Source organism: Bombina bombina, chromosome 3 (assembly GCF_027579735.1).
Source record: "Bombina bombina isolate aBomBom1 chromosome 3, aBomBom1.pri, whole genome shotgun sequence".
Lineage (NCBI taxonomy): Eukaryota > Metazoa > Chordata > Amphibia > Anura > Bombinatoridae > Bombina > Bombina bombina.
Window position 1 is genome coordinate 208,849,892 of NC_069501.1, and position 26,857 is coordinate 208,876,748.

At 40.7% G+C, this 26,857-nt stretch overlaps 1 protein-coding gene across 1 annotated transcript in view; it reads right to left on the reverse strand.

Annotated features, from left to right (window-relative positions):
- The window catches only part of PIGL (phosphatidylinositol glycan anchor biosynthesis class L), a 420,271-nt gene that overhangs the window by 56,880 nt on the left and 336,534 nt on the right, over positions 1 to 26,857 (reverse strand). The window contains exon 5 of the mRNA XM_053706111.1: positions 1,558 to 1,589. Coding sequence (XP_053562086.1) covers positions 1,558 to 1,589 — 32 coding nt within the window. The remainder of the gene's footprint in view (positions 1 to 1,557; positions 1,590 to 26,857) is intronic.

Genomic DNA, 26,857 nt, shown 5'->3' on the forward strand with positions numbered 1-26,857 from the left:
TTTCTTTGCATACCTGCAAGCCAGACACTATACTCAACAGTTAGTAAGAAACTTCTCGTGGAATTGGACATGGAAATCATTAGATAACTGGTCAATTTTGGTCAAGGCAGGCCATCTCTCCATATCTACATGGTACTCAAACCTGACATCGTACAGGGGGGAGGCTAATCTTGAATATATAGCTCAGAAATGGATCTCCCTTACCCTAGATAATACAATTCAGACCCTACAAATAGCACGATCCCTATCAATATTATTTAGCACAACTTTAGCAGAAACATGGAGAGAATCACATATCAAATTGATTTATCATACATATTATACTCCAGAAAAAGGACTTAGATGGCACAATAAAAATTTTTATAGTTGCCCAAAATGCAGTTATTTAGCTGCAAACTTAATCCACATGGTATGGGGATGTCCCAAAATACAGCAATTTTGGTTGAAACTACAACATTGGCTATTAAGAACACTTAAGGTATCTCCCTTTACATTTTCTCTAAACATTATTCTTTTCCTAATGCAGGAGAAGCTACCTTTAAAAGAACTCAAGATAATTAACCTAGCCATATTAGCAGCTAGAAACTTAATTTTTAGAAAATGGAAAAATAACTTCTCCCCAACAATCTCGGAAGTTAAAAATTATCTCAAAAAACAATATATAATCGAGCAGTTAATAACAGATTTAAACTCTGATCAAGAAATAACACTCTTTTTTAACAAGTGGTCAAAATTTATTAAAATATTTCCTCCTAACGAAATAGATCAACTGATCTCTCCATTTAGAAACTCGGAAATAGTTTTACTGGACATTTGGTAGGAGGTTAGGAGAAGGAGAGGGGTAGGATATTTTATTATGATTGTTTTTTGTTTTTTTCTGTTTGTTTGGTTTTTTTTTTTCTCTCTCTTCCCTCTTTTCTAGATATATACAGACACACATAGGTATATATATACCATGATTATCTGCATCAATAAGTTTTCTTTTCCTTAAACGCAATAAATTAGAAGAAAATATTATTCATTAATGAAACAGAAATGATTATACAAATGTCTGTAGCAGGAAAAGAGACATGATGTTTTTTCTAATTTATCAACTCAGGTACAGCGTATTCTTTCATGCTACATGATAAACTTATACATATGTTTAGCATATTCATAGTTAGGAAAAATATTAGAAAATATGAGGTTAAGTATAGCTTTTACATGTCTGGAGTTATCTTTCTTTTTTTATTTTATTTTTTGGCGAAGCTCTAGACATGATCTTGTATTCTCAACGAAGCGTATGTTGTGATCTCCCCTAATTCTGTTTATATATGATTTTGACATGTTTTATTTACGACGTACCTTGCCTTTAACCTCAATAAAAAGTAAAAAAAAAAAAAAAAGAGGAACAAGCTTACTAACTTTAGCTGTCAGCCGTATGAATGAGTCATGTTGGTAGGTAATTTGTAAGTTGCGATAAGTCAAGGAGTAAAGTCAGACCAGATATGGTTTGTTGGCATAAACAACCTATGTTTTTAATATTTTCTACTTCAGAGATAATTAAGAAATTCTTACCATCAGGTAGCCTTCCTGTACACTGCATAGACCTATGAACAACAGAACCAAAGTTTAGAATTACATGAAAAAATTACAATTCATGTAAAATTCTCTTTATAGTTAGAAAGACTGCCAGACAGATATTTCCAAAAATACTAAAAACATTATGAAATGCTTCATCTTTTTTATAAAATATTTTTTTACATGTTGATTCTAAAAAATATATCTTACGAAAACAGTATCTAGCTATATATATTTCAGAAAGAAAATCAAGAGCAAGATTACAAGTTGTGCGGCACACTCAAAAAAATGGCCTTTGAGTGAGGAATGGTCAGCTGCTCTGTATTACAAGTTGTGCGGTATGGCTATTCCTCTACCGTTACAGCCTATACCGCAACGATCCATCCAAAATCAAAGACAGTAGTTATGTATTTTGCAAAAGAAAAATGTTTCACAAAACTCATAAAAAATATGTTACAAAGTACACTGACACCCCTAAACCGCCATCCCCCGTATCACAAATACTAAAATAAATCTATTAAGCCCCTAATTCGCTGCCCACCCACATCGTGCCAATATGGGCCAAAATCTCTGAGGAATGTTTCCAACACCTTGATGAATCTATGTCACGAAGAATTAAGGCAGTTCTAAAGGCAAAAGGGATCCAACCCGGTACTAGCAAGGTGTACCTAATAAAGTGGCCGGTGAGTGAGTGTGTGTGTGTGTGTGTGTGTGTGTATGTGTATACATATATATTGTACCAAAATACCATCATATATATGTAGAAATATGTATTTATGAATAAATAGAACATATTCTTGTATGCAGGGCTGCCACTAGGAATTTTGGGGCCCCTGACTGATCCAGTGGTCAGCCCCCCCCCTCCCCGCTTAGATTTCGCCCAAAAAATATCAAGCCTGCCATCACGTCACATGTTTCATAAACCAAAATTAACTGAAAACATAATTTATGTAAGAACTTACCTGATAAATTAATTTCTTTCATATTAGCAAGAGTCCATGAGCTAGTGACGTATGGGATATACATTCCTACCAGGAGGGGCAAAGTTTCCCAAACCTCAAAATGCCTATAAATACACCCCTCACCACACCCACAAATCAGTTTAACGAATAGCCAAGAAGTGGGGTGATAAGAAAAAAGTGCGAAAGCATAAAAAATAAGGCATTGGAATAATTGTGCTTTATACAAAAAAATCATAACCACCACAAAAAAGGGTGGGCCTCATGGACTCTTGCTAATATGAAAGAAATTAATTTATCAGGTAAGTTCTTACATAAATTATGCTTTCTTTCATGTAATTAGCAAGAGTCCATGAGCTAGTGACGTATGGGATAATGACTACCCAAGATGTGGATCTTTCCACGCAAGAGTCACTAGAGAGGGAGGGATAAAATAAAGACAGCCAATTCCTGCTGAAAATAATCCACACCCAAAATAAAGTTTAAATGAAAACATAAGCAGAAGATTCAAACTGAAACAGCTGCCTGAAGTACTTTTCTACCAAAAACTGCTTCAGAAGAAGAAAACACATCAAAATGGTAGAATTTAGTAAAAGTATGCAAAGAAGACCAAGTTGCTGCTTTGCAAATTTGATCAACCGAAGCTTCATTCCTAAACGCCCAGGAAGTAGAAACTGACCTAGTAGAATGAGCTGTAATCCTCTGAGGCGGAGTTATACCCGACTCAACCTAGGCATGATAAATTAAAGATTTCAACCAAGATGCCAAAGAAATGGCAGAAGCTTTCTGGCCTTTTCTAGAACCGGAAAAGATGACAAATAGACTAGAAGTCTTTCGGAAAGTCTTAGTAGCTTCAACATAATATTTCAAAGCTCTAACAACATCCAAAGAATGCAATGATTTCTCCTTAGAATTCTTAGGATTAGGGCATAATGAAGGAACTACAATTTCTCTACTAATGTTGTTGGAATTCACAACCTTAGGTAAAAATTCAAAAGAAGTTTGCAACACTGCCTTATCCTGATGAAAAATCAGAAAAGGAGACTCACAAGAAAGAGCAGACAATTCAGAGACTCTTCTGGCAGAAGAGATGGCCAAAAGGAACAAAACTTTCCAAGAAAGTAATTTAATGTCCAATGAATGCATAGGTTCAAACGGAGGAGCTTGAAGAGCCCCCAGAACCAAATTCAAACTCCAAGGAGGAAAAATTGACTTAATGACAGGTTTAATACGAACCAAGGCTTGTACAAAACAATGAATATCAGGAAGATTAGCAATCTTTCTGTGAAAAAGAACAGAAAGAGCAGAGATTTGACCTTTCAAGGAACTTGCGGACAAACCTTTATCTAAACCATCCTGAAGAAACTGTAAAATTCTCGGAATTCTAAAAGAATGCCAGGAAAAATGATGAGAAAGACACCAAGAAATATAAGTCTTCCAGACTCTATAATATATCTCTCTAGATACAGATTTACGAGCCTGTAACATAGTATTAATCACAGAGTCAGAGAAACCTCTTTGACCAAGAATCAAGCGTTCAATCTCCATACCTTTAAATTTAAGGATTTGAGATCCTGATGGAAAAAAGGACCTTGCGACAGAAGGTCTGGTCTTAAAGGAAGAGTCCACGGTTGGCAAGAGGCCATCCGGACAAGATCCGCATACCAAAACCTGTGAGGCCATGCTGGAGCTACCAGCAGAACAAACTAGCATTCCTTCAGAATCTTGGACATTTTGAATGTTGGTATCCTTACATAACGATTCAATATTTTTAGATCCAGAACTGGTCTGAAGGAATTTTCCTTCTTTGGTACAATGAAGAAATTTGAATAAAACCCCAGTCCCTGTTCCAGAACTGGAACTGGCAAAATTACTCCAGTCAACTCTAGATCTGAAACACATTTCAGAAATGCTTGAGCCTTCGCTGGGTTTACTGGGACACGGGAAAGAAAAAATCTCTTTGCAGGAGGCCTTATCTTGAAGCCAATTCTGTACCCTTCTGAAACAATGTTCTGAATCCAAAGATTGTGAACGGAATTGATCCAAATTTCTTAGAAAAAACGTAATCTGCCCCCTACCAGCTGAGCTGGAATGAGGGCCGCACCTTCATGTGGACTTAGGAGCTGGCTTTGATTTTCTAAAAAGCTTGGATTTCTTCCAGACTGGAGATGGTTTCCAAACTGATACCGCTCCTGAGGATGAAGGATCAGGTTTTTGTTCCTTGTTGTGACAAAAGGAATGAAAACGATCATTACCCTGGAAAGAAAGGGAAAGCAGAGTAGACTTAGAAGACATAACAGCATTCCAAGTCTTAAGCCATAAAGCTCTTCTAGCTAAAATAGCTAGAGACATATACCTGACATCAACTCTAATGATATCAAAGATGGCATTACAAATAAAATTATTAGCATGTTGAAGAATAAAAATGCTATGAGAATTATGATCTGTTACTTGTTGCGCTAAAGCTTCTAACCAAAAGATGAAGCTGCAGCAACATCCGCTAAAGATATAGCAGGTCTAAGAAGATTACCTGAAGACAAGTAAGCTTTTCTTAGAAAGGATTCAATTTTCCTATCTAAAGGATCCTTAAGGAAGTACCATCTGCCGTAGGAATAGTACGCTTAACAAGAGTAGAGACAGCCCCATCAACTTTAGGGATTTTGTCCCAAAACTCTAATCTGTCAGATGGCACAGGATATAATTGCTTAAAACGTTTAGAAGGAGTAAATGAATTACCCAAATTATTCCATTCCCTGGAAATTACTTCAGAAATAGCACTAGGGACAGGAAAAACTTCTGGAATAACTACAGGAGATTTAAAAACCTTATCTAAACGTTTAGATTTAGTATCAAGAGGACCAGAATCCTCAATTTCTAATGCAATTTAGGACTTCTTTAAGTAAAGAACGAATAAATTTCATTTTAAATAAATATGAAGATTTATCAGCATCAACCTCTGAGACAGAATCCTCTGAACCAGAAGAACCATTATCAGAATCAGAATGATGATGTTCATTTAAAAATTCATCTGAAAAATGAGAAGTTTTAAAAGACTTTTTACATTTACTAGAAGGAGGAATAACAGACATAGCCTTCTTAATGGATTTAAAAACAAAATCTCTTATGTTCCGATCAGCCAATAGAATGCGAGCTCAATCTGATTGGCTGATTGGATCAGCCAATCGGATTGAACTTGATTCTGATTGGCTGATTCCATCAGCCAATCAGAAAATTCCTACCTTAATTCCGATTGGCTGATAGAATCCTATCAGCCAATCGGAATTCGAGGGACGCCATCTTGGATGACGTCCCTTAAAGGAACCGTCATTCGTCGGGAGACAACGGAAGAAGAGGATGGATCCGCGTCGCCTGCTTCAAGATGGACCCGCTCCGCACCGGATGGAAGAAGATTGAAGATGCCGCTTGGAGAAGATGTTTGCCGGTCCGGATGTCCTCTTCTTGCCGGATAGGAGGAAGACTTTGGAGCCTCTTCTGGACCTCTTCAGCACCGGATGATGGATCGCCAACCCCCGCTTGGGTTGGATGAAGATGTTGGAGCCAGGACGGATCGGTGAACCTGGTATGGTGAAGACAAGGTAGGAAGATCTTCAGGGGCTTAGTGTTAGGTTTATTTAAGGGGGGTTTGGGTTAGATTAGGGGTATGTGGGTGGTGGGTTGTAATGTTGGGGGGGGGTATGGTATGTTTTTTTTTTACAGGCAAAAGAGCTGAAATCCTTGGGGCATGCCCCGCAAAGGGCCCTGTTCAGGGCTGGTAAGGTAAAAGAGCTTGTAACTTTTTTAATTTAGAATAGGGTAGGGAATTTTTTATTTTGGGGGGCTTTGTTATTTTATTAGGGGGCTTAGAGTAGGTGTAATTAGTTTAAAATTGTTGTAATATTTTTCTTATGTTTGTAAATATTTTATTATTTTTTGTAACTTAGTTATTTTTTATTTTTTGTACTTTAGCTAGTTTACTTAATTGTATTTATTTGTAGCAATTGTGTTTAATTAATTTATTGATAGTGTAGTGTTAGGTTAATTGTAGGTAATTGTAGGTAGTTTATTTAATTATTTTATTGATAGGGTAGTGTTAGGTTTAATTATATCTTAGGTTAGGATTTATTTTACAGGTAAATTTGTTATTATTTTAACTAGGTAGCTATTAAATAGTTCTTAACTATTTAATAGCTATTGTACCTAGTTAAAATAAATACCAAGTTGCCTGTAAAATAAATATTAATCCTAAAATAGCTATAATATAATTATAATTTATATTGTAGCTATATTAGGGTTTATTTTACAGGTAAGTATTTAGCTTTAAATAGGAATCATTTATTTAATAAGAGTTAATTAATTTCGTTAGATTAAAATTATATTTAATTTAGGGGGGTGTTAGTGTTAGGGTTAGACTTAGCTTTAGGGGTTAATCAATTTATTAGAATAGCGGTGAGCTCCGGTCGTCAGATTAGGGGTTAATAATTTAAGTTAGGTGTCGGCGATGTTAGGGAGGGCAGATTAGGGGTTAATACTATTTATGATAGGGTTAGTGAGGCGGGTTAGGGGTTAATAACTTTATTATAGTAGCGCTCAGGTCCGCTCGGCAGATTAGGGGTTAATAAGTGTAGGCAGGTGTCGGCGACGTTGAGGGGGGCAGATTAGGGGTTAATAAATATAATATAGGGGTCGGCGGTGTTAGGGGTAGCAGATTAGGGGTACATAGGGATAACGTAGGTGGCGGCGCTTTGCGGTCGGAAGATTAGGGGTTAATTATTTTAAGTAGCTGGCGGCGACGTTGTGGGGGGCAGGTTAGGGGTTAATAAATGTAATACAGGGGTCGGCGGGGTTAGGGGCAGCAGATTAGGGGTACATAAGTATAACGTAGGTGGCGGTCGGCAGATTAGGGGTTAAAAATGTAAATCGAGTGGCGGCGATGTGGGGGGAGCTCGGTTTAGGGGTACATAGGTAGTTTATGGGTGTTAGTGTACTTTAGGGTACAGTAGTTAAGAGCTTTATGAACCGGCGTTAGCCAGAAAGCTCTTAACTCCTGCTATTTTCAGGCGGCTGGAATTTTGTCGTTAGAGCTCTAACGCTCACTTCAGAAACGACTCTAAATACCGGCGTTAGAAAGATCCCATTGAAAAGATAGGATACGCAAATGGCGTAGGGGGATCTGCGGTATGGAAAAGTCGCGGCTGAAAAGTGAGCGTTAGACCCTTTAATCACTGACTCCAAATACCAGCGGGCGGCCAAAACCAGCGTTAGGAGCCTCTAACGCTGGTTTTGACGGCTACCGCCGAACTCCAAATCTAGGCCTCTGAGTATTAGATGTTGACAGAACAGCAACAGGTAATGTAACAGTACTTAAAGGAAATATTATCTGCATAAACAGTTTGTCATGACAAAACAGTACAAACAACAGCTGGAGGAACAGATACCATAAGTTTACAGTAGATACACTTAGCTTTGGTAGCTCCAGCCCCAGGCAGGGATATTCCAGAAGTATCTTCTGACTCAGCTTCAACGTGGCACATCTTGCAATATGTAATAGAAAAAACAACATATAAAGCAAAATTGATCAAATTCCTTAAATGACAGTTTCAGGAATGGGAAAAAAATTCCAGTGAATAAGCTTCTAGCAACCAGAAGCAAAAAATCAATGAGACTTAAATAATGTGGAGACAAAAGTGACGCCCATATTTTTTCGCGCCAAAAAAGACGCCCACATTATTTGGCGCCTAAATGCTTTTGGCGCCAAAAATGACGCCACATCCGGAACGCCGACACCTTTGGCGCAAAAGAACGTCAAAAATGACGCAACTTCCGGCGACACGTATGACGCCGGAAACAGAAAAACAGAATTTATGTTTACCTGATAAATTACTTTCTCCAACGGTGTGTCCGGTCCACGGCGTCATCCTTACTTGTGGGATATTCTCTTCCCCAACAGGAAATGGCAAAGAGCCCAGCAAAGCTGGTCACATGATCCCTCCTAGGCTCCGCCTTCCCCAGTCATTCGACCGACGTAAAGGAGGAATATTTGCATAGGAGAAATCATATGATACCGTGGTGACTGTAGTTAAAGAAAATAAATTATCAGACCTGATTAAAAAACCAGGGCGGGCCGTGGACCGGACACACCGTTGGAGAAAGTAATTTATCAGGTAAACATAAATTCTGTTTTCTCCAACATAGATGTGTCCGGTCCACGGCGTCATCCTTACTTGTGGGAACCAATACCAAAGCTTTAGGACACGGATGATGGGAGGGAGCAAATCAGGTCACCTAGATGGAAGGCACCACGGTTTGCAAAACCTTTCTCCCAAAAATAGCCTCAGAAGAAGCAAAAGTATCAAATTTGTAAAATTTGGTAAAAGTGTGCAGTGAAGACCAAGTCGCTGCCTTACATATCTGATCAACAGAAGCCTCGTTCTTAAAGGCCCATGTGGAAGCCACGGCCCTAGTGGAATGAGCTGTGATTCTTTCAGGAGGCTGCCGTCCGGCAGTCTCATAAGCCAATCTGATGATGCTTTTAAGCCAAAAAGATAGAGAGGTAGAAGTTGCTTTTTGACCTCTCCTTTTACCAGAATAAACAACAAACAAGGAAGATGTTTGTCTGAAATCCTTTGTAGCCTCTAAATAGAATTTTAGAGCACGAACTACATCCAAATTGTGTAACAAACGTTCCTTCTTTGAAACTGGATTCGGACACAAAGAAGGCACGACTATCTCCTGGTTAATGTTTTTGTTAGAAACAACTTTCGGAAGAAAACCAGGTTTAGTACGCAAAACCACCTTATCTGCATGGAACACCAGATAAGGAGGAGAACACTGCAGAGCAGATAACTCTGAAACTCTTCTAGCAGAAGAAATTGCAACCAAAAACAAAACTTTCCAAGATAATAACTTAATATCTACGGAATGTAAGGGTTCAAACGGAACCCCCTGAAGAACTGAAAGAACTAAATTGAGACTCCAAGGAGGAGTCAAAGGTTTGTAAACAGGCTTGATTCTAACCAGAGCCTGAACAAAAGCTTGAACATCTGGCACAGCCGCCAGCTTTTTGTGAAGTAAAACAGATAAAGCAGAAATCTGTCCCTTCAAAGAACTTGCAGATAATCCTTTCTCCAAACCTTCTTGAAGAAAGGATAGAATCTTAGGAATTTTTATCTTGTTCCATGGGAATCCTTTAGATTCACACCAACAGATATATTTTTTCCATATTTTATGGTAGATTTTTCTAGTTACAGGCTTTCTGGCCTGAACAAGAGTATCAATGACAGAATCTGAGAACCCTCGCTTTGATAGAATCAAGCGTTCAATCTCCAAGCAGTCAGTTGGAGTGAGGCCAGATTCGGATGTTCGAACGGACCTTGAACAAGAAGGTCCTGTCTCAAAGGTAGCTTCCATGGTGGAGCCGATGACATATTCACCAGGTCTGCATACCAAGTCCTGCGTGGCCACGCAGGAGCTATCAAGATCACCGATGCCCTCTCCTGATTGATCCTGGCTACCAGCCTGGGGATGAGAGGAAACGGTGGGAATACATAAGCTAGGTTGAAGGTCCAAGGTGCTACTAGTGCATCTACTAGAGTCGCCTTGGGATCCCTGGATCTGGACCCATAGCAAGGAACCTTGAAGTTCTGACGAGAGGCCATCAGATCCATGTCTGGAATGCCCCACAATTGAGTAATTTGGGCAAAGATTTCCGGATGGAGTTCCCACTCCCCCGGATGAAATGTCTGACGACTCAGAAAATCCGCTTCCCAATTTTCCACTCCTGGGATGTGGATTGCAGACAAGTGGCAGGAGTGAGTCTCCGCCCATTGAATGATTTTGGTCACTTCTTCCATCGCCAGGGAACTCCTTGTTCCCCCTTGATGGTTGATATACGCAACAGTCGTCATGTTGTCTGATTGAAACCGTATGAATTTGGCCTTTGCTAGCTGAGGCCAAGCCTTGAGAGCATTGAATATCGCTCTCAGTTCCAGAATATTTATCGGGAGAAGAGATTCTTCCCGAGACCAAAGACCCTGAGCTTTCAGGAGTCCCCAGACCGCGCCCCAGCCCACCAGACTGGCGTCGGTCGTGACAATGACCCACTCTGGTCTGCGGAAGCTCATCCCCTGTGACAGGTTGTCCAGGGTCAGCCACCAACGGAGTGAATCTCTGGTCCTCTGATCTACTTGTATCGTCGGAGACAAGTCTGTATAATCCCCATTCCACTGACTGAGCATGCACAGTTGTAAAGGTCTCAGATGAATTCGCGCAAAAGGAACTATGTCCATTGCCGCGACCATCAAACCTATTACTTCCATGCACTGCGCTATGGAAGGAAGAGGAACAGAATGAAGTACTTGACAAGAGCTTAGAAGTTTTGATTTTCTGGCCTCTGTCAGAAAAATCCTCATTTCTAAGGAGTCTATTATTGTTCCCAAGAAGGGAACTCTTGTTGACGGAGATAGAGAACTTTTTTCTACGTTCACTTTCCACCCGTGAGATCTGAGAAAGGCCAGGACAATGTCCGTATGAGCCTTTGCTTGTGGTAGGGACGACGCTTGAATCAGTATGTCGTCCAAGTAAGGTACTACTGCAATGCCCCTTGGTCGTAGCACAGCTAGAAGGGACCCTAGTACCTTTGTGAAAATTCTTGGAGCAGTGGCTAATCCGAATGGAAGTGCCACAAACTGGTAATGCTTGTCCAGAAAGGCGAACCTTAGGAACCGATGATGTTCCTTGTGGATAGGAATATGTAGATACGCATCCTTTAAATCACATCTATTTAAATGAGAAGGAACCTTGGCTTCCCCACATACAGAACATAGTCTATCTGATAGTTCAGACATGTTAAACAGGCATAAACTTGATAACAAAGTACAAAAAACGTTTTAAAATAAAACCGTTACTGTCACTTTAAATTTTAAACTGAACACACTTTATTACTGAAAATGTGAAAAAGTATGAAGGAATTTTTCAAAATTCACCAAAATTTCACCACAGTGTCTTAAAGCCTTAAAAGTATTGCACACCAAATTTGAAAGCTTTAACTCTTAAAATAACGGAACCGGAGCCGTTTTTATATTTAACCCCTATACAGTCCCTGGTATCTGCTTTGCTGAGACCCAACCAAGCCCAAAGGGGAATACGATACCAAATGACGCCTTCGGTAAGCTTTTTCTATGTATCTGAGCTCCTCACACATGCATCTGCATGTCTTGCTTCCCAAAAACAACTGCGCAATAGAGGCGCGAAAATGAGGCTCTGCCTATGATTAGAGAAGGCCCCCAGTGAAAAAGGTGTCCAATACAGTGCCTGCCGGTTATTTTACATAATTCCCAAGAATAAAATAACTCCTCAAAACTATGAAGTATTAAAAATGCTTATATATCAATCGTTTTAGCCCAGAAAAATGTCTACCAGTCTTTAAAGCCCTTGTGAAGCCCTTTATTCTCATTTAATAAAAATGGCTTACCGGATCCCATAGGGAAAATGACAGCTTCCAGCATTACCAAGTCTTGTTAGAAATGTGTCATACCTCAAGCAGCAAAAGTCTGCTCACTGTTTCCCCCAACTGAAGTTAATTCCTCTCAACAGTCCTGTGTGGAAACAGCCATCGATTTTAGTAACGGTTGCTAAAATCATTTTCCTCTTACAAACAGAAATCTTCATCTCTTTTCTGTTTCAGAGTAAATAGTACATACCAGCACTATTTTAAAATAACAAACTCTTGATTGAAGAATAAAAACTACATTAAAACACCAAAAAAGTCTAAGCCATCTCCGTGGAGATGTTGCCTGTACAACGGCAAAGAGAATGACTGGGGAAGGCGGAGCCTAGGAGGGATCATGTGACCAGCTTTGCTGGGCTCTTTGCCATTTCCTGTTGGGGAAGAGAATATCCCACAAGTAAGGATGACGCCGTGGACCGGACACACCTATGTTGGAGAAATAATTTTTGCGCCAAAAAAGTCCGCGCCAAGAATGACGCAATAAAATGAAGCATTTTCAGCCCCCGCGAGTCTAACAGCCCACAGGGAAAGTCAAATTTTTAAGGTAAGAAAAAAATGAATTATTCATATGCATTATCCCAAATATGAAACTGACTGTCTGAAATAAGGAATGTTGAACATCCTGAGTCAAGGCAAATAAATGTTTGAATACATATATTTAGAACTTTATATAAAAAGTGCCCAACCATAGCTTAGAGTGTCACAGAAAATAAGACTTACTTACCCCAGGACACTCAATCTACATGTAGTAGAAAGCCAAACCAGTACTGAAACGAGAATCAGTAGAGGAAATGGTATATATAAGAGTATATCGTCGATCTGAAAAGGGAGGTAAGAGATGAATCTCTACGACTGATAACAGAGAACCTATGAAATAGACCCCGTAGAAGGAGATCACTGCATTCAAATAGGCAATACTCTCCTCACATCCCTCTGACATTCACTGCACGCTGAGAGGAAAACCGGGCTCCAACCTGCTGCGGAGCGCATATCAACGTAGAATCTAGCACAAACTTACTTCACCACCTCCATAGGAGGCAAAGTTTGTAAAAACTGATTTGTGGGTGTGGTGAGGGGTGTATTTATAGGCATTTTGAGGTTTGGGAAACTTTGCCCCTCCTGGTAGGAATGTATATCCCATACGTCACTAGCTCATGGACTCTTGCTAATTACATGAAAGAAAGGAGCAATGTCAAATACATTTCATACTCTGCAGCATGTATAACAAGTCATTGGTAAATATAAATGGGAAACCAACACACCAAATCAATACAAGGGACAGAACCCATAAACAACTTTCTAATTACTTCTGTTATCACATGTGCTTCATTCTCTTGGTATACTTTGTTGAAAGAGCAGCAATGCACAACTGGGAGCTAGCTGATCACATCAGGTGAGCCAATAACGACACATATATGTGTGCAGCCTCCAATTAGCAGCTTGCTCCCAGTAGTGCACCTGCTGCTTAGCATCCCATGAACTGTAAAGAGTTACCAATAATTGCTGTGCCAAAAGTAGAAACACTACCCAGTTATATAGCCTCCCACCCAGTGCATTGCCACCATACAATGTAATGACCTACCAAAATACACTCGGAGATGTAATACATAACCTTTCCACTCATGAGAGACTTACCAACTTTCCCCTAAGGTACTCTATTCTAGGGTAATGATACTTCCTTGTTCAGGCAGTTTCAAATAGATTTTGCACAAAATACAAATAAAGGTAGCTTACCTAATAAAGAGCCATAAACATTATATATAGTTAACACATTTCTGAGACAAGCATCACACATAGTACAGAGTTTCCAATAATCACATACAGGCAAAGCCATTTATTACCAAGATCACTCAAATTCAGACACTGACAGTTCACTGACAGTTAACCTTCAAACATAGATACAGGCCAGGTATACCCAATGCAAAGTCCTTACCTATAGCATGAAGCCATACACATTTTAAGAAGTACGCTGTGTAGATAAAGCATATATTGACACTTTGATAAAGGTATTCTTTACCTGTTTTATCTGTTACAAATTCTCAGACCCATTGGGGGATATTTATCAAAGGTCTGGCGGACCTGATCCGACAGTGCGGATCAGGTCCACCAGACCTCTCTGAATGCGGAGAGCAATACGCCGCCCCCTGCAGATGCCCGGCCAATTGGCCGCCAGCAGGGAGGTGTCAATCGACCCGATCGTATTCGATCGGGTTGAATTGTGGCGATGTCTGTCCGCCTGCTCAGGCTCGCCAGAAACACGGCCCTCATGCTCCATCCGGAGCTTGATAAATGGGCCCCATTGTGTTAGTTTGGTGCAATGTACTGTACAATCGTTTCTGTAATTCAAACCAAAAATTATCACATAATAGTATTTTATGTTGATCCTCCCCCTCAGAAGCTATCTTGTGTTTCCTTCATTTCTCTGACCTTTTATGATCTGTTACTACGGCCTTGCACTTTAGGCCTCAATACCTGACCATTTTAGCTTCTGAATCACAGAATCACTCAAGCCCCCGTAGCACCACACTGTCTCAATGGGTCTTGCAACACACTATCCCAATGATATTCTACCAACACAACTTACATGGATGTGGATCTAATGCCTCAAAAATAGTCATTCAATACTTGATTGTGTCATAAACATTACAAATCATTGATACTAAACTTCTCCCTGTCCGGCTCCTCTACCTGATGGCTGATGACAAGTGAAGTTGTCGTCGTTGATCCAGGGGCTGAGGCCTGAGGGCGAGGTTCTGACTGAGTCTGACTGTGTCAACAGTGTCAACTAGTCAAGTGCGTGCCTGCATGTGATCCCTGATGTGCCTGCCTGGCCAGTAAAGTTCCGCGCCTCGGTGCACGCTATTGTCCCGCCCCTTCTCCCCGCCTCCTAACCAATCAAAATTCCTAGTTTAAAAATGTACCGGTGACGAAGCCCTCCTGTCATTGTCTTTGGGGCACAGTTTGATTTTTCTGTTGAGCTCATTTCTCGCGACACATCAGAAATGGCGGTAAACCAGCTCAACAAAAAAAATCAAACTTGGAGTCAGTGAGTGTCATTACATAACACAGCAGTCAGCCAGAGTGATGGGAGGGGGGGGGTAAGTGGGCGGAGCTTGGAGTGACATCACATCATCATCGGCACTAGCGTGCTCGGCTTTAAAAAAAATGTCATTTTTTTCTTCCTATGTCGGCAGTGCCCCGGCCCGGGCCCCTCATCCTGGACGGCCCCTGACTGGTGTCACCCCCTGATGGCCGCCCTGCTTGTATGTGAAGAACATTGGAATGTGAAATATTCATATTTGTATGTTGGGTTAGCGCACATGAGAATATGCGATCAGGTGTTTCTCCATTGACTTCTATGGAGGAATAGGTTATCGCTATATTGTAAGTTCGTCTTTTTGCGCACGCCGGGTTAGCGCAAGCACAATAACTTTTTACTTTCAACTCGTAATACAAACGCAACCCGACGCAAGCAAAATGTTTACTTCCATCGCAAAAAACACTCTAGTGCAGTGGTTCTCAACCAAAGTGACCTCAAGGCCCGGTAAATTTTAGCTAGACATGTCCAGGGCCCGTTAGTTTATATATATATATATATATATATATATATATATATATATATATATATATATATATAGTGAGCAGCAGGGGTGGGCTGATCAGCCAAGCAAATAGAGGGACCAGCAAGTAGGGGGGGCCACAAATAGCATCTCCACAGATCCTGGTGCATTCCTTAAGCTGGAGTTTTCAGTTGCCCTATCAGTAAATAAGCAAAAAAAAGTATGGGTTTAGTGGGGGCACTGGCAGGGGTCTGTTGCTGTAAGGGCCATGGAGTGTGGGGTCTGGCCCTGGAGGATGGGTGCCCTTTCTCTTTACCTTAATGTTGGGGGTCCTGGCTCTGGAATACATTTTGGTCAGTGTGAGACAGTGTTCCTGGGGGCCTTGATTGGTATCAGTCTACCCCTGGTGTGCAGTGGGGTAAGAGTGTGCAGTGGGGGCATGACAGGTCGGGGCCCACCAGCAGGGCTATCACGGCCCGGCTGTTGAGAAACCAGGCTCTAGTGAAAGCAGTAAATAGCGCTCCACTTGTCATCTTGCTCTAACTTGACTAACTGTGTGTAAGTGACCTATCTGGCTGTGTCCACTGAAATAGAATTGCCTTACATGTTGCAAACTCAGACAGGGAAATATAAATGCTGAAAAGAAGTTTTTCAAGTAACATATATCATTTTATTGTATTAGGAGACTTAACCAGGTACAAGCAAAGGGTCAGCAGCAAGTGGCCTGTCCTTACTCAGCAATAGTAGCAGACAACAGGAAGGCAAGAATTGTACATTCAGTACAGAGTATTCTATAGTGCAAGCAGTAGCAGTACTAAGCTGGGGAAGGGGTAGTAAAGGGAGTATGTATCTTTTTAAACAATACAAATGATCGAGTAGACTGTCCCTTTAATGACATAAAAGACGCAACATGGTAAACAAAAGGAACTACAGGGGCATATATGACAAATGTCCCTTTAAATGAAAAATATTCTTTAAGGTACAGTGTACTGTAAAACATTCTACCCTTTAATTTATTTCCAATTATCTATTTTACCTGTTGGTGTAATAAATTGTTTACAATTAGCTCCTTTTCCTTTATTTTAGCTTTTGAAATAGCTGTGATTGCCTGTGGTATCCCACCTATACAGGAAATTTCAATACTTAAATATTGGCTATATAAAAGCAGTCAACACAGTCAGCAGAAGAAGTCACACTCCCAGTGGGAGGTAGGAGAGATATGCAATAACAAGTTCATTTGTAATTGTTCTTTCTAGATAAGTGATACAATTAGGAGATCTGGTTTCCTAGCAGGCTCAGTCCGTTGTAATGAGTTGTATATTTCATATACAAAATAAACCTAAAGGAACAATTTCTCATACATTTTATATTCTGCTGCTGGTATAAGAAGTCATTGGGAACACATTAAGGGAAAACTAATTTTACAGCACATTGTCCCCTTTAAGGAAACCTGCAGCTGTGAAATTCAAGGCCATATAATGCAGCTGTCTCAGTGTTTGTGATAACCATCTGTTGATGGGTTAATGAATGGCCTCTTGCATAACAGTCTCCATAGTAACCTGCAGACTGAATTCACAAACGTGGGGGAGAGCGGAGAGAACATTTTATGAACGCCATTGAAAGCATAGAAGAACAACATGAATGAAACATTAGCAGGGTTCCAAGCAATTTACTTTAATGCCGTTACCTGCTACATACAAAAAAAGCTACAAATGGAACAAAGCTAAAATATTTGTTGCGTGTGGTTTTAGAACAAAAACATTTTATAGCCCCCACAAAAGCCTAAAACAAGTCTTGTTAGTGCAAGTAAACAATGACTACCGCTTTATTGTATACACAGTTTTATCCGAGTTTGTAGTATTGATACAACAACTACACAGACTGAGTTTATACAGTGAGGTCCTTTGTAGTGGTCATAATGTTTTCCTGCTGTCACTTTGTTCATTCTCAAGGCCACTGTGCAATATCTGCCCTCCCAAGAAAAGCGGGGCCAGCTGCTGCGCGCTGTCTTCTGCTATCGAGTGCGTACACAACATTTGCAAAACTTTATGCACGGTTTTGAAATGTTTCATGTTAAAGGGACAGTCTAGTCAAAATTAAACTGTCATAATTCAGATAGGGCATGTCATTTTTAACAACTTTCCAATTTACTTTTATAATTTAATTTGCTTTGTTTTCTTCATATTCTTAGTTGAAAGCAAAGAATAGGTAGGCTCATATGCTAATTTCTAAGCTTGTGAAAGCCGCCTCTTATCTGAATGCATTTGACCGGTTTTTACAACTAGAGGGTATTGGTTCATGTGTGCCATATAGATAACATTGTGTTCACGCCCGTGGATTTACCTAGGAGTCAGCACTGATTCGCTAAAATGCAAGTCTGTCAAAAAAAACTAAACAAGGGGGCAGTTTGCAGAGGCTTAGATACAAGGTAATCAGAGAGGTAAAAAGTATATTAATATAGCCGTGTTGGTTATGCAAAACTGGGGAATCGGTAATAAAGGGATTATCTATCTTCTTAAACAATAAAAATTCTGGAGTAGACTGTCCGTTTAAGAGACGACCCAGACCTGATATGGAACTAATTCCATGTAGTGTGCATTTGTAGGTCAGGTGAAAGTGCAGTGGTGATTGTATTGTTTTCTAAGAAAGAAAAGGTTAGAGTCAACATTAAACTTCCATGGCTCAGCTCCAGATATTCTGGAGCTGATTTTTATCCATGTGTTTAATCTCTCTGCAGGGGTTAAACACATAGCTATGCGCAAGCAAAAGTGCAGTAATAAAATGCTCTAATATGTCCACCCCCAATTTTGTGCAAATATTAACTAGCTTTATTTAAAATGATGATACACTGCGCTAAATGTTGTATCCCTCTTCACTGGAAACAGATACCAGGCCCCTCCATCCTTCACTGGAAGCTCTCAGTGACACAAATGCTTTGAAAATGTAATTATATTAAAGCTGATAAACTAGATTTGAAAGTTTATTAGAATGGGGCTTCCTATAGCTATAATAAGAGTGGAAATAGGAGCGACGTCACTACAGATTAACTACCCAGATCTAATTATGTCTTTGTCAGTTTTTTACCCTGTTTGCTGATGATTCCCCACAAGTGGATAACACTATTGAGGACAGCATTTCATTTTTCCTTTACCTCTTGCATATCAATATTGTGACAAAATCAAACAGGCACTTGTCTACCATTTTCAATCTCCACCATTAATTTACCATTTTAATTACTGTTAAAGGGACAGTCTACTCCACATTTTTTTTAATTGTTAAAAAGATAGATAACCCTTTTATTGCTCATTCCCCAGTTTTGCATAACAAACACTGTTATACTAATATACGTTTTACGAATACCTTGGGCTCTATTTAACAAGCTCCGTATGGAGCTTGATGGCCCCTGTATCTGGAGAGTCTTCAGACTCGCCAGAAACAGCAGTTATGAAGCAGCGGTCACAAAGACCTGAGCAAGCGGACCAATCTGAGCAAGCGGACACACATTGCCACAATACAACCCGATCGAGTACGATTGGGTGGATTGACACCCCCTGCTGGCGGCCCATTGGCCGCGAGTCTGCAGGGGGCGGCGTTGCACCAGCAGCTCTTGTGAGCTGCTGGTGCAATGCTGAATACGGTGAGCGTATTGCTCGCCTTATTCAGCGAGGTCTGGCGGACCTGATCCGCAGTGTCGGATCAGGTCCGCCAGACCTTGATAAATATGCCCCATTGTATCTAAGCCTCTGCAGACTGCCCCTTATTTCAATTCTTTTGATAGACTTGATTTTTAGCCAATCATTGCTGACTCATAAACAACTCTACAGGAGTGAGCACAATGTTATCTATATGGCACACATGAACTAGCACTATCTAGCTTTAAAAAATGTCAAAATTCACTGAGATAAGAGGCGGCCTTCAAGGGCTTAGAAATTAGCATATGAGCCTACCTAGGTTTAGCTTTCAACAAAGAATAACAAGAGAACAAAGCAAATTTGATGATAAAGTAAATTGGAAGGTTGTTTAAAATTGTATGCCGTATCTGAATCATTAAAGTTTAATTTTGACTTGACTGTCCCTTTAGGTTGTTATTAAATAAATAATTTACATGCAAATGTGTGACTGTCTATATTTTTATCACTTGTTTAAAAATTGCTCTAATTACTAATATGTTAACATGTTTTGTTTTTGTACTGTGTACCCCTTTAAAGTAAAAAAAAAAATTCCTACAAAATGTTATATATAGTGGAAAAATGTGCAATGTACTTTATTTATGTTGCTTGCTTTTACTGCAATTTAGCTCTCACAATTGTATGTGAGATCTCACCATAAGTTATATGAATATTGATTTTGCCCTGGAAAATAAGCTAGCAAGTTCATAACAGCAGGGAATTAGGTTTGTTATGCCGGCCTTTTGGCAGGGGACCACTTGTAGCCTTAGAGGAACTCAGCAGAGACAACAGAGAAATGCAGGTGAAAACACATGCGGCTAGATTACGAGTTTTGCGTTAGAGGCTATGCGGTGCTAACGAGCAGTTTTCACTCAACGCTCACTTACATGCAGCGCTGGTATTACGAGTTTTTACAAACCCGCCGTTAAAAGACAAGAAGTGAGCATTGAGCAAATTTTTGCTCATTACCGCACTCCAATACCAGCGCTGCTTAAAGGGACAGTCTACACCAGAATTTTTATTGTTTTAAAAGATAGATAATCCCTTTATTACCCATTCCCTAGTTTTGCATAACCAACACCCCCAGTTTTGCATAACCAACACAGTTATATTAACTCTGTGATTATCTTGTATCTAAGCCTCTGCAAACTGCCCCTTTATTTCAGTTCTTTTGACAGACTTGCAGTTTAGCCAATCAGTGCCTGCTCCCAGATAACTTCACGTGCACGAGCACAGTGTTATCTATATGAAACACATAAACTAACACCCTCTAGTGGTGAAAAACTGTTAAAATGCATTCTGAAAAGAGGTGTCCTTCAAGGTCTAAGAAATTAGCATATAAACCTCCTAGGTTAAGCTTTCAACTAAGAATACCAAGAGAACAAAGCAAAATTGGTGATAAAAGTAAATTGGAAAACTGTTTAAAATTATATGCCCTATCTGAATCATGAAAGTTTATTTTGGCCTAGACTGTCCCTTTAAGTCAGCGGTGAGCTGGTGTAACATGCTCGTGCACGATTTCCCCATAGGGATCAACGGGGAGAGCCGGCTGAAAAAAAGTCTAACACCTGCAAAAAAGCCGCGTAAAACTCCTTAACGCAGCCCCATTGATTCCTATGGGGAAATAAAATTTATGTCTACACCTAACATATAAAGAAACAGAGAAGGCGCCACATAGCATAATTCCGTTTGGTATACCAAATTCAGAGTTGTAACTCAAATGCACTCACGTGTTAAAAAGCACCAAGATGTAGTGCTGACTAGGCAGACCGGAACCTCAGAGTTGTCCGGTAAACTCTCCTCTCAGGCTAAAGCTCTCAGCAGCCAGGGTAGTAGTCACCAGCAACGTTAAGGTGTATGGATGTCAGGATAGGCACTAAAACTCCTCCAGCACTTGGAGAGTTAGTCCAAACAGGGATATCCAAATAAAAAGCAATGTAGCAAGTTTGTATCAATAAAAGTGTTTATTTAAACACATTAAAAACACAGCTACGCGTTTCTCAGTATCATGTACTGTTTCCTAACAGCCTAACATGAACCCCTAGTCTAAACGCCCCTAATCTTACACTTATTAACCCCTAATCTGCCGCCCCCGACATCGCCGACACCTAAATTATAATTATTAACCCCTAATCTGCCGCTCGACACCGCCGCCACCTACATTATACTTATAAACCCCTAATCTGCTGCCCCCAACATCGCCGAACCCTACATTATATTTATTAACCCCTACACTGCCACCCCCAATGTCCCGCCACCTACCTACACTTATTAACCCCAATCTGCCGCCCCCAACGTCGCCACCACTATAATAAACATATTAACCCCTAAACCGCCGCACTCCCGCCTTGCAAACACTAGTTAAATATTATTAACCTCTAATCTGCCGTCCCTAACATCGCCGCCACCTACCTACATTTATTAACCCCTAATCTGCCGCCCCCAACGTCGCCGCCACTATATTAAAGTTATTAACCCCTAAACCTAAGTCTAACCCTAAACCCTAGTGGGTCTCACTACCAGGGATGTCCGTACGAGAATAAGGGAACATCTTGGTTACATTAAAAATAAACAAAATTGTTCTGCTCTAGCTGAGCCCTTTATTTTTGAACACCAACAAAAGGTTGATACCTTTAAGTGGAAGGCTATAGAAGCTGTAGTTACTCCAGCTAGAGGGGGAGATAGGAACACACACTTGGGACGCCAGGAAGTATACTGGATATACAAATTACAAACAATAGTACCCCAGGGCTTCAATTCGCAATTTGATTTAATCAACTATTGGGAGTGAATCCCTCTTCCCCTTTGTATATATACCTGTTACAGTTCATAGAAAGTTTATACAGCGGGATGTCAATAGTCTAGCACCTAGTTAGCTACAAAGCTTTTATTTTTACCTATGCCTATAGCTATGTGTAGCCCTTGGTAAATTAACTATCTATACCATTGAGCTGGAGCTGTTTTAAGCTTCAAATTCTTTATCTATAGCTAACACTATTATTTTCTAAGCATTGGGCAGGAAAAGTGTTATTTATATTAGGGCATATATATATATGTTTGTAGGCTTTTTTTAAGACATACAAAATCCTGACCAACTCAGGATCTAAATGATTTAAATTTGCAAAAGTCACTTTGAATGTATTTAAAAATTGACTTAACATGTACTTATGTTAGCATAGCCTGTATTAGTCTCCAAATGTGTTGCCAGCCTCTACAAACTTATTAATCAGCTAGCCATTTTAACACTGGTCTGCCCTCATTTATCTTAATTACTTGCAATTTATCTCCATTGTTGCTAAATGCCCTATGTTACGTTAGCTTGGCCAATATATAGTGAATGTATCTTTCTCCTGTATAATTGTATTTTTACATAATGAGCACCTGTACAGAAACATCTAAATTCTGTTTTTTAACTTTTTTAGAAATAGGAGGGGCTAACACCCTATAAAAAGCTCTCCTCTAGTAAGAGGATTAGATCTATGATTACGGCCAATGGCTGAAGCCCCTGATGAAACCTCTGCTTTGTCGCTGTATGCTGTTTTAACTTGCCAAGAATAAAGTTAGCTGTTTTTCTCTTGTAAGGTGTATCCAGTCCACGGATTCATCCATTACTTGTGGGATATTCTCCTTCCCAACAGGAAGCTGCAAGAGGATCACCCACAGCAAAGCTGTCTATATAGCTCCTCCCCTAACTGCCACTCCCAGTCATTCTCTTGCAGCTCTCTGCAAGGGAAGTAGCTAGAGCAGAGCTTTCCAAACTTTTCATGTTGATGACACACTTTTTAGACCTACATCATTTCGCGACACAGTAATTCAGTTGTACTGGCAAACAGGAGGTTAAACTAACTTGTTTTAAGAGATACGGACACATATATAAACTATATAATAACAAAATGTATTTACAAGTAACAGTATGTATGTGCAAGAATTAAACAAAAGTTTAATATCACCAAAAGCTACTTACTATTTTAATAGGATGTATAAGATTGATAGGATGGACACAATTTCTGAATATTTGGTGGAATATTAGATAAAGACACTCGCATTTCATCATTAGGCATTTTTAAGCTTCCCCTTCCTATCCATATATCAAGAGCAGGAGCAGCAATGCACTACTGGGAGCTAGTTGCAAAAAAACCCCCACTGACTTTTGACTTCAGCTCAGCGTTTAAGCTGCCGCCCTCAGAGCTTGGTGAGTCCGATTGACTACTGCCCGTGCTGCAAACACACTGCTGTCCCACTCACTGACTACACATGCAGTCACGAGCCAATTAAGGAGACTACACATGCAGTCAGGAGCCAATGTGCCGCCAAAGCCACCAATGGCAATAGTTTCAGTTCCCACTGATCTGCGCCAATAGGTTAAGATGATCTGTGGCCCCCTAGGTATCAATCACGTGTCAACCATGTGATATGCGTAGCAGGCAGACGGAAAGTCAGAAACCAAAAAAAAATGTTTAAAAAAAATAAATTTTAAAAAATTAGTGCTGAAGCAGGGACACACCTACACACTGCTGCCGACACACTAGTGTGTCCCGACACACAGTTTGGAAAGCACTGAGCTAGAGAGATGTGGTGCATTAATGTAGTTTATCTTCAATCAAAAGTTTATTATTTTCAAATGGTACCGGAGTTGTACTATTTTAGCCTCAGGCAGAAAGTTGAAGAAGAGTCTGCCTGAGGTTTTTGATGATCTTAGCGGTTTGTAACTAAGATCCACTGCTGTTCTCACACATAACTGAAGAGATGGGTAACTTCAGCTGGGGGAATAGCGTGCAGGATTACCTGCTCTGAGGTATGTGCAGTTTTAAATTTTCTAGAGAGATGATAAGCTAGAAAATGCTGACAGTGCCTGATTTATTTAAGGTAACCTGATTACAGTGATTTAATAACGACTGGTATCATGCTTGCTGTAAGGGTAATATTTTTGTTATTTACTCTCATTACTTACTAGATATAACGTTTGCTTGATGTGTATAAACGTTTTTTTACAAATGGTGATAAAACTTTATTCTGGGGCCCAGTTTTTCCACATGGCTGACTAGATTTTGCCTAGGGATAGTTTTTTAAGGCCCTCTCACTGTGAGTACATGTTGGGAGGGGCCTATTTTCGCGCCTTAATTGCGCAGTAGTTTTTGCAGCTTGAGACATCGAGCTTCCCTGAAGGAGTCCCCTGAACATATAGGACCTTTCTAAAGGGTTTTTGTGCCTTCCAAAGTCGTTGTATGGGCAGGTAGGAGCCACAGTAGAGCTGTGGCAGTTGGTTGTGACTGTTTAAAAACGGTTAGATCGTTTTTTGATCCGGTTTTGAAACTAAGGGGTTAATCATCCATTTGCAAGTGGGTGCAATGCTATTTCAGTCTATTATACACACTGTAAAAAGTTCGTAAATTTTATGCTTTTTTCACTGTTTTGCAGCTTCAACTTCCTCTAACACAAAGCAAGAGGGAACTTTTGCCCAGTCTAAGCCGGTCTGGAGACCTAACCAGGCTTGGAACAAGGGGATACAGGCCAAAAAGCCTGCTGCTGCCTCTAAGACAGCATGAAGGAGCAGCCCCCGATCTGGAAACGGATCTAGTAGGGGGCAGACTCTCTATCTTCGCCCAGGCTTGGGCAAGAGATGTCCAGGATCCCTGGGCATTGAAAATTGTGTCCAAGGGTTATCTTCTGGAATTCAAAACCTCTCCCCCAAAAGGGAGATTTCATCTCTCACATTTATCTGTAAACCAGGTACATTGTGTTCTAGACCTCCTAGTTATGGGAGTGATCCACCCAGTTCCAAAGGAGGAACAGGGGCAGGGCTTCTATTCAAATCTGTTTGTGGTTCCCAAGAAAGAGGGAACATTCAGACCAATCTTACATCTCAAGATCTTAAACAAATTTCTCACAGTCCCATCCTTCAAGATGGAGACTATTCGAACCATCCTTCCTATGATCCAGGAGGGTCAATATATGACTACCGTAGACTTAAAGGATGTTTATCTCACATCCCAATACAAAAAGATCATCATTGTTTTCTCAGATTTGCCTTTCTAGACAGGCACTACCAGTTTGTGGCTCTTCCCTTCGGGTTGGCCACGGCACCAAGAATCTTCACAAAGATTCTAGGGTCCCTCCTAGCGGTCCTAAGGCCGCGGGGTATAGCAGTAGCCCCTTACTTAGACGACATTCTGATACAGGCGTCGACTTTTCAAATCACAAGGTCCCATACGGACATTGTTCTGGCATTTCTGAGGTCCCATGGGTGGAAGGTGAACGAAGCAAAGAGTTCTCTATCACCTCTAACAAGAGTTTCATTCCTAGGGACTCTGATAGATTCGGTAGAAATGAAGATTTACCGAAAGGAGGCCAGATAGTCAAAATTTCTAGACTCTTGCCGTGTTCTTTATTCCACTTCTCGTCCTTCAGTGGCTCAGTGTATGGAAATAATCGGTTTAATGGTAGCGGCAATGGACATAGTACCGTTTGCCCGCCTACATCCCAGACCGCTGCAACTTTGCATGCTCAGTCAGTGGAATGGGGATTACACAGATTTGTCCCCTCTACTAAATCTGGATCAAGAAACCAGGGATTCTCTTCTCTGGTGGCTATGTCAAGTCCATCTGTCCAAGGGGGTGAGCTTCCGCAGGCCAGATTGGACTATAGTAACGACAGATGCCAGCCTTCTGGGCTGGGGTGCAGTCTGGAACTCCCTGAAGGCTCAGGGCTCGTGGACTCAGGAGGAGGCACTCCTTCCGATAAACATTCTGGAACTAAGAGCGATTTTCAATGCTCTTCAGGCGTGGCCTCAGCTAGCTGGGGTCAGGTTCATCAGATTTCATTCGGACAATATCACAACTGTAGCCTACATCAACCATCAGGGGGGAACAAGGAGTTCCCTAGCAATGTTGGAGGTTTCAAAGATAATTCTATGGGCAGAGGTTCACTCTTGCCATCTATCAGCGATACATATCCCAGGTGTCGAGAACTGGGAGGCGGATTTTCTAAGTCGGCAGACTTTTCATCCGGGAGAATGGGAACTCCATCCGGAGATATTTGCTCAGTTGATTCAACTTTGGGGCAAACCAGAACTGGATCTCATGGCGTCTCGCCAGAACGCCAAGCTTCCTTGTTACGGGACCAGGTCAAGGGACCCCAAGGCAACGCTGATAGATGCTCTAGCAGTGCCTTGGTCCTTCAACCTGGCTTATGTGTTTCCACCGTTTCCTCTGCTCCCTCGTCTGATTGCCAAGATCAGGCAGGAGAGAGCTTCTGTGATTTTGATAGCACCTGCGTGGCCACGCAGGACTTGGTATGCAGACCTGGTTGACATGTCATCCTGTCCACCATGGACCCTGCCGCTGAGGCAGGACCTTCTACTTCAGGGTCCTTTCAACCATCCTGTTACAGAAGCATTAGTTATTTTGTTGTGAAGAGCTTATTTCCCAGCAGCAATGCCTGAACCAGCAAGCCAGCACCTAAGAAGGGCTCCAAGAAAACCGTAACAAGTATCATTTCATAAAGAGTTAACTTTTTTTTTCAGCTTTTAGAAACTATTGCCTAAATACACGTTTGCTGGCCTCAGCTCTAAGTTTAGTGATAACCAATCCCATTGTCTAATCACCT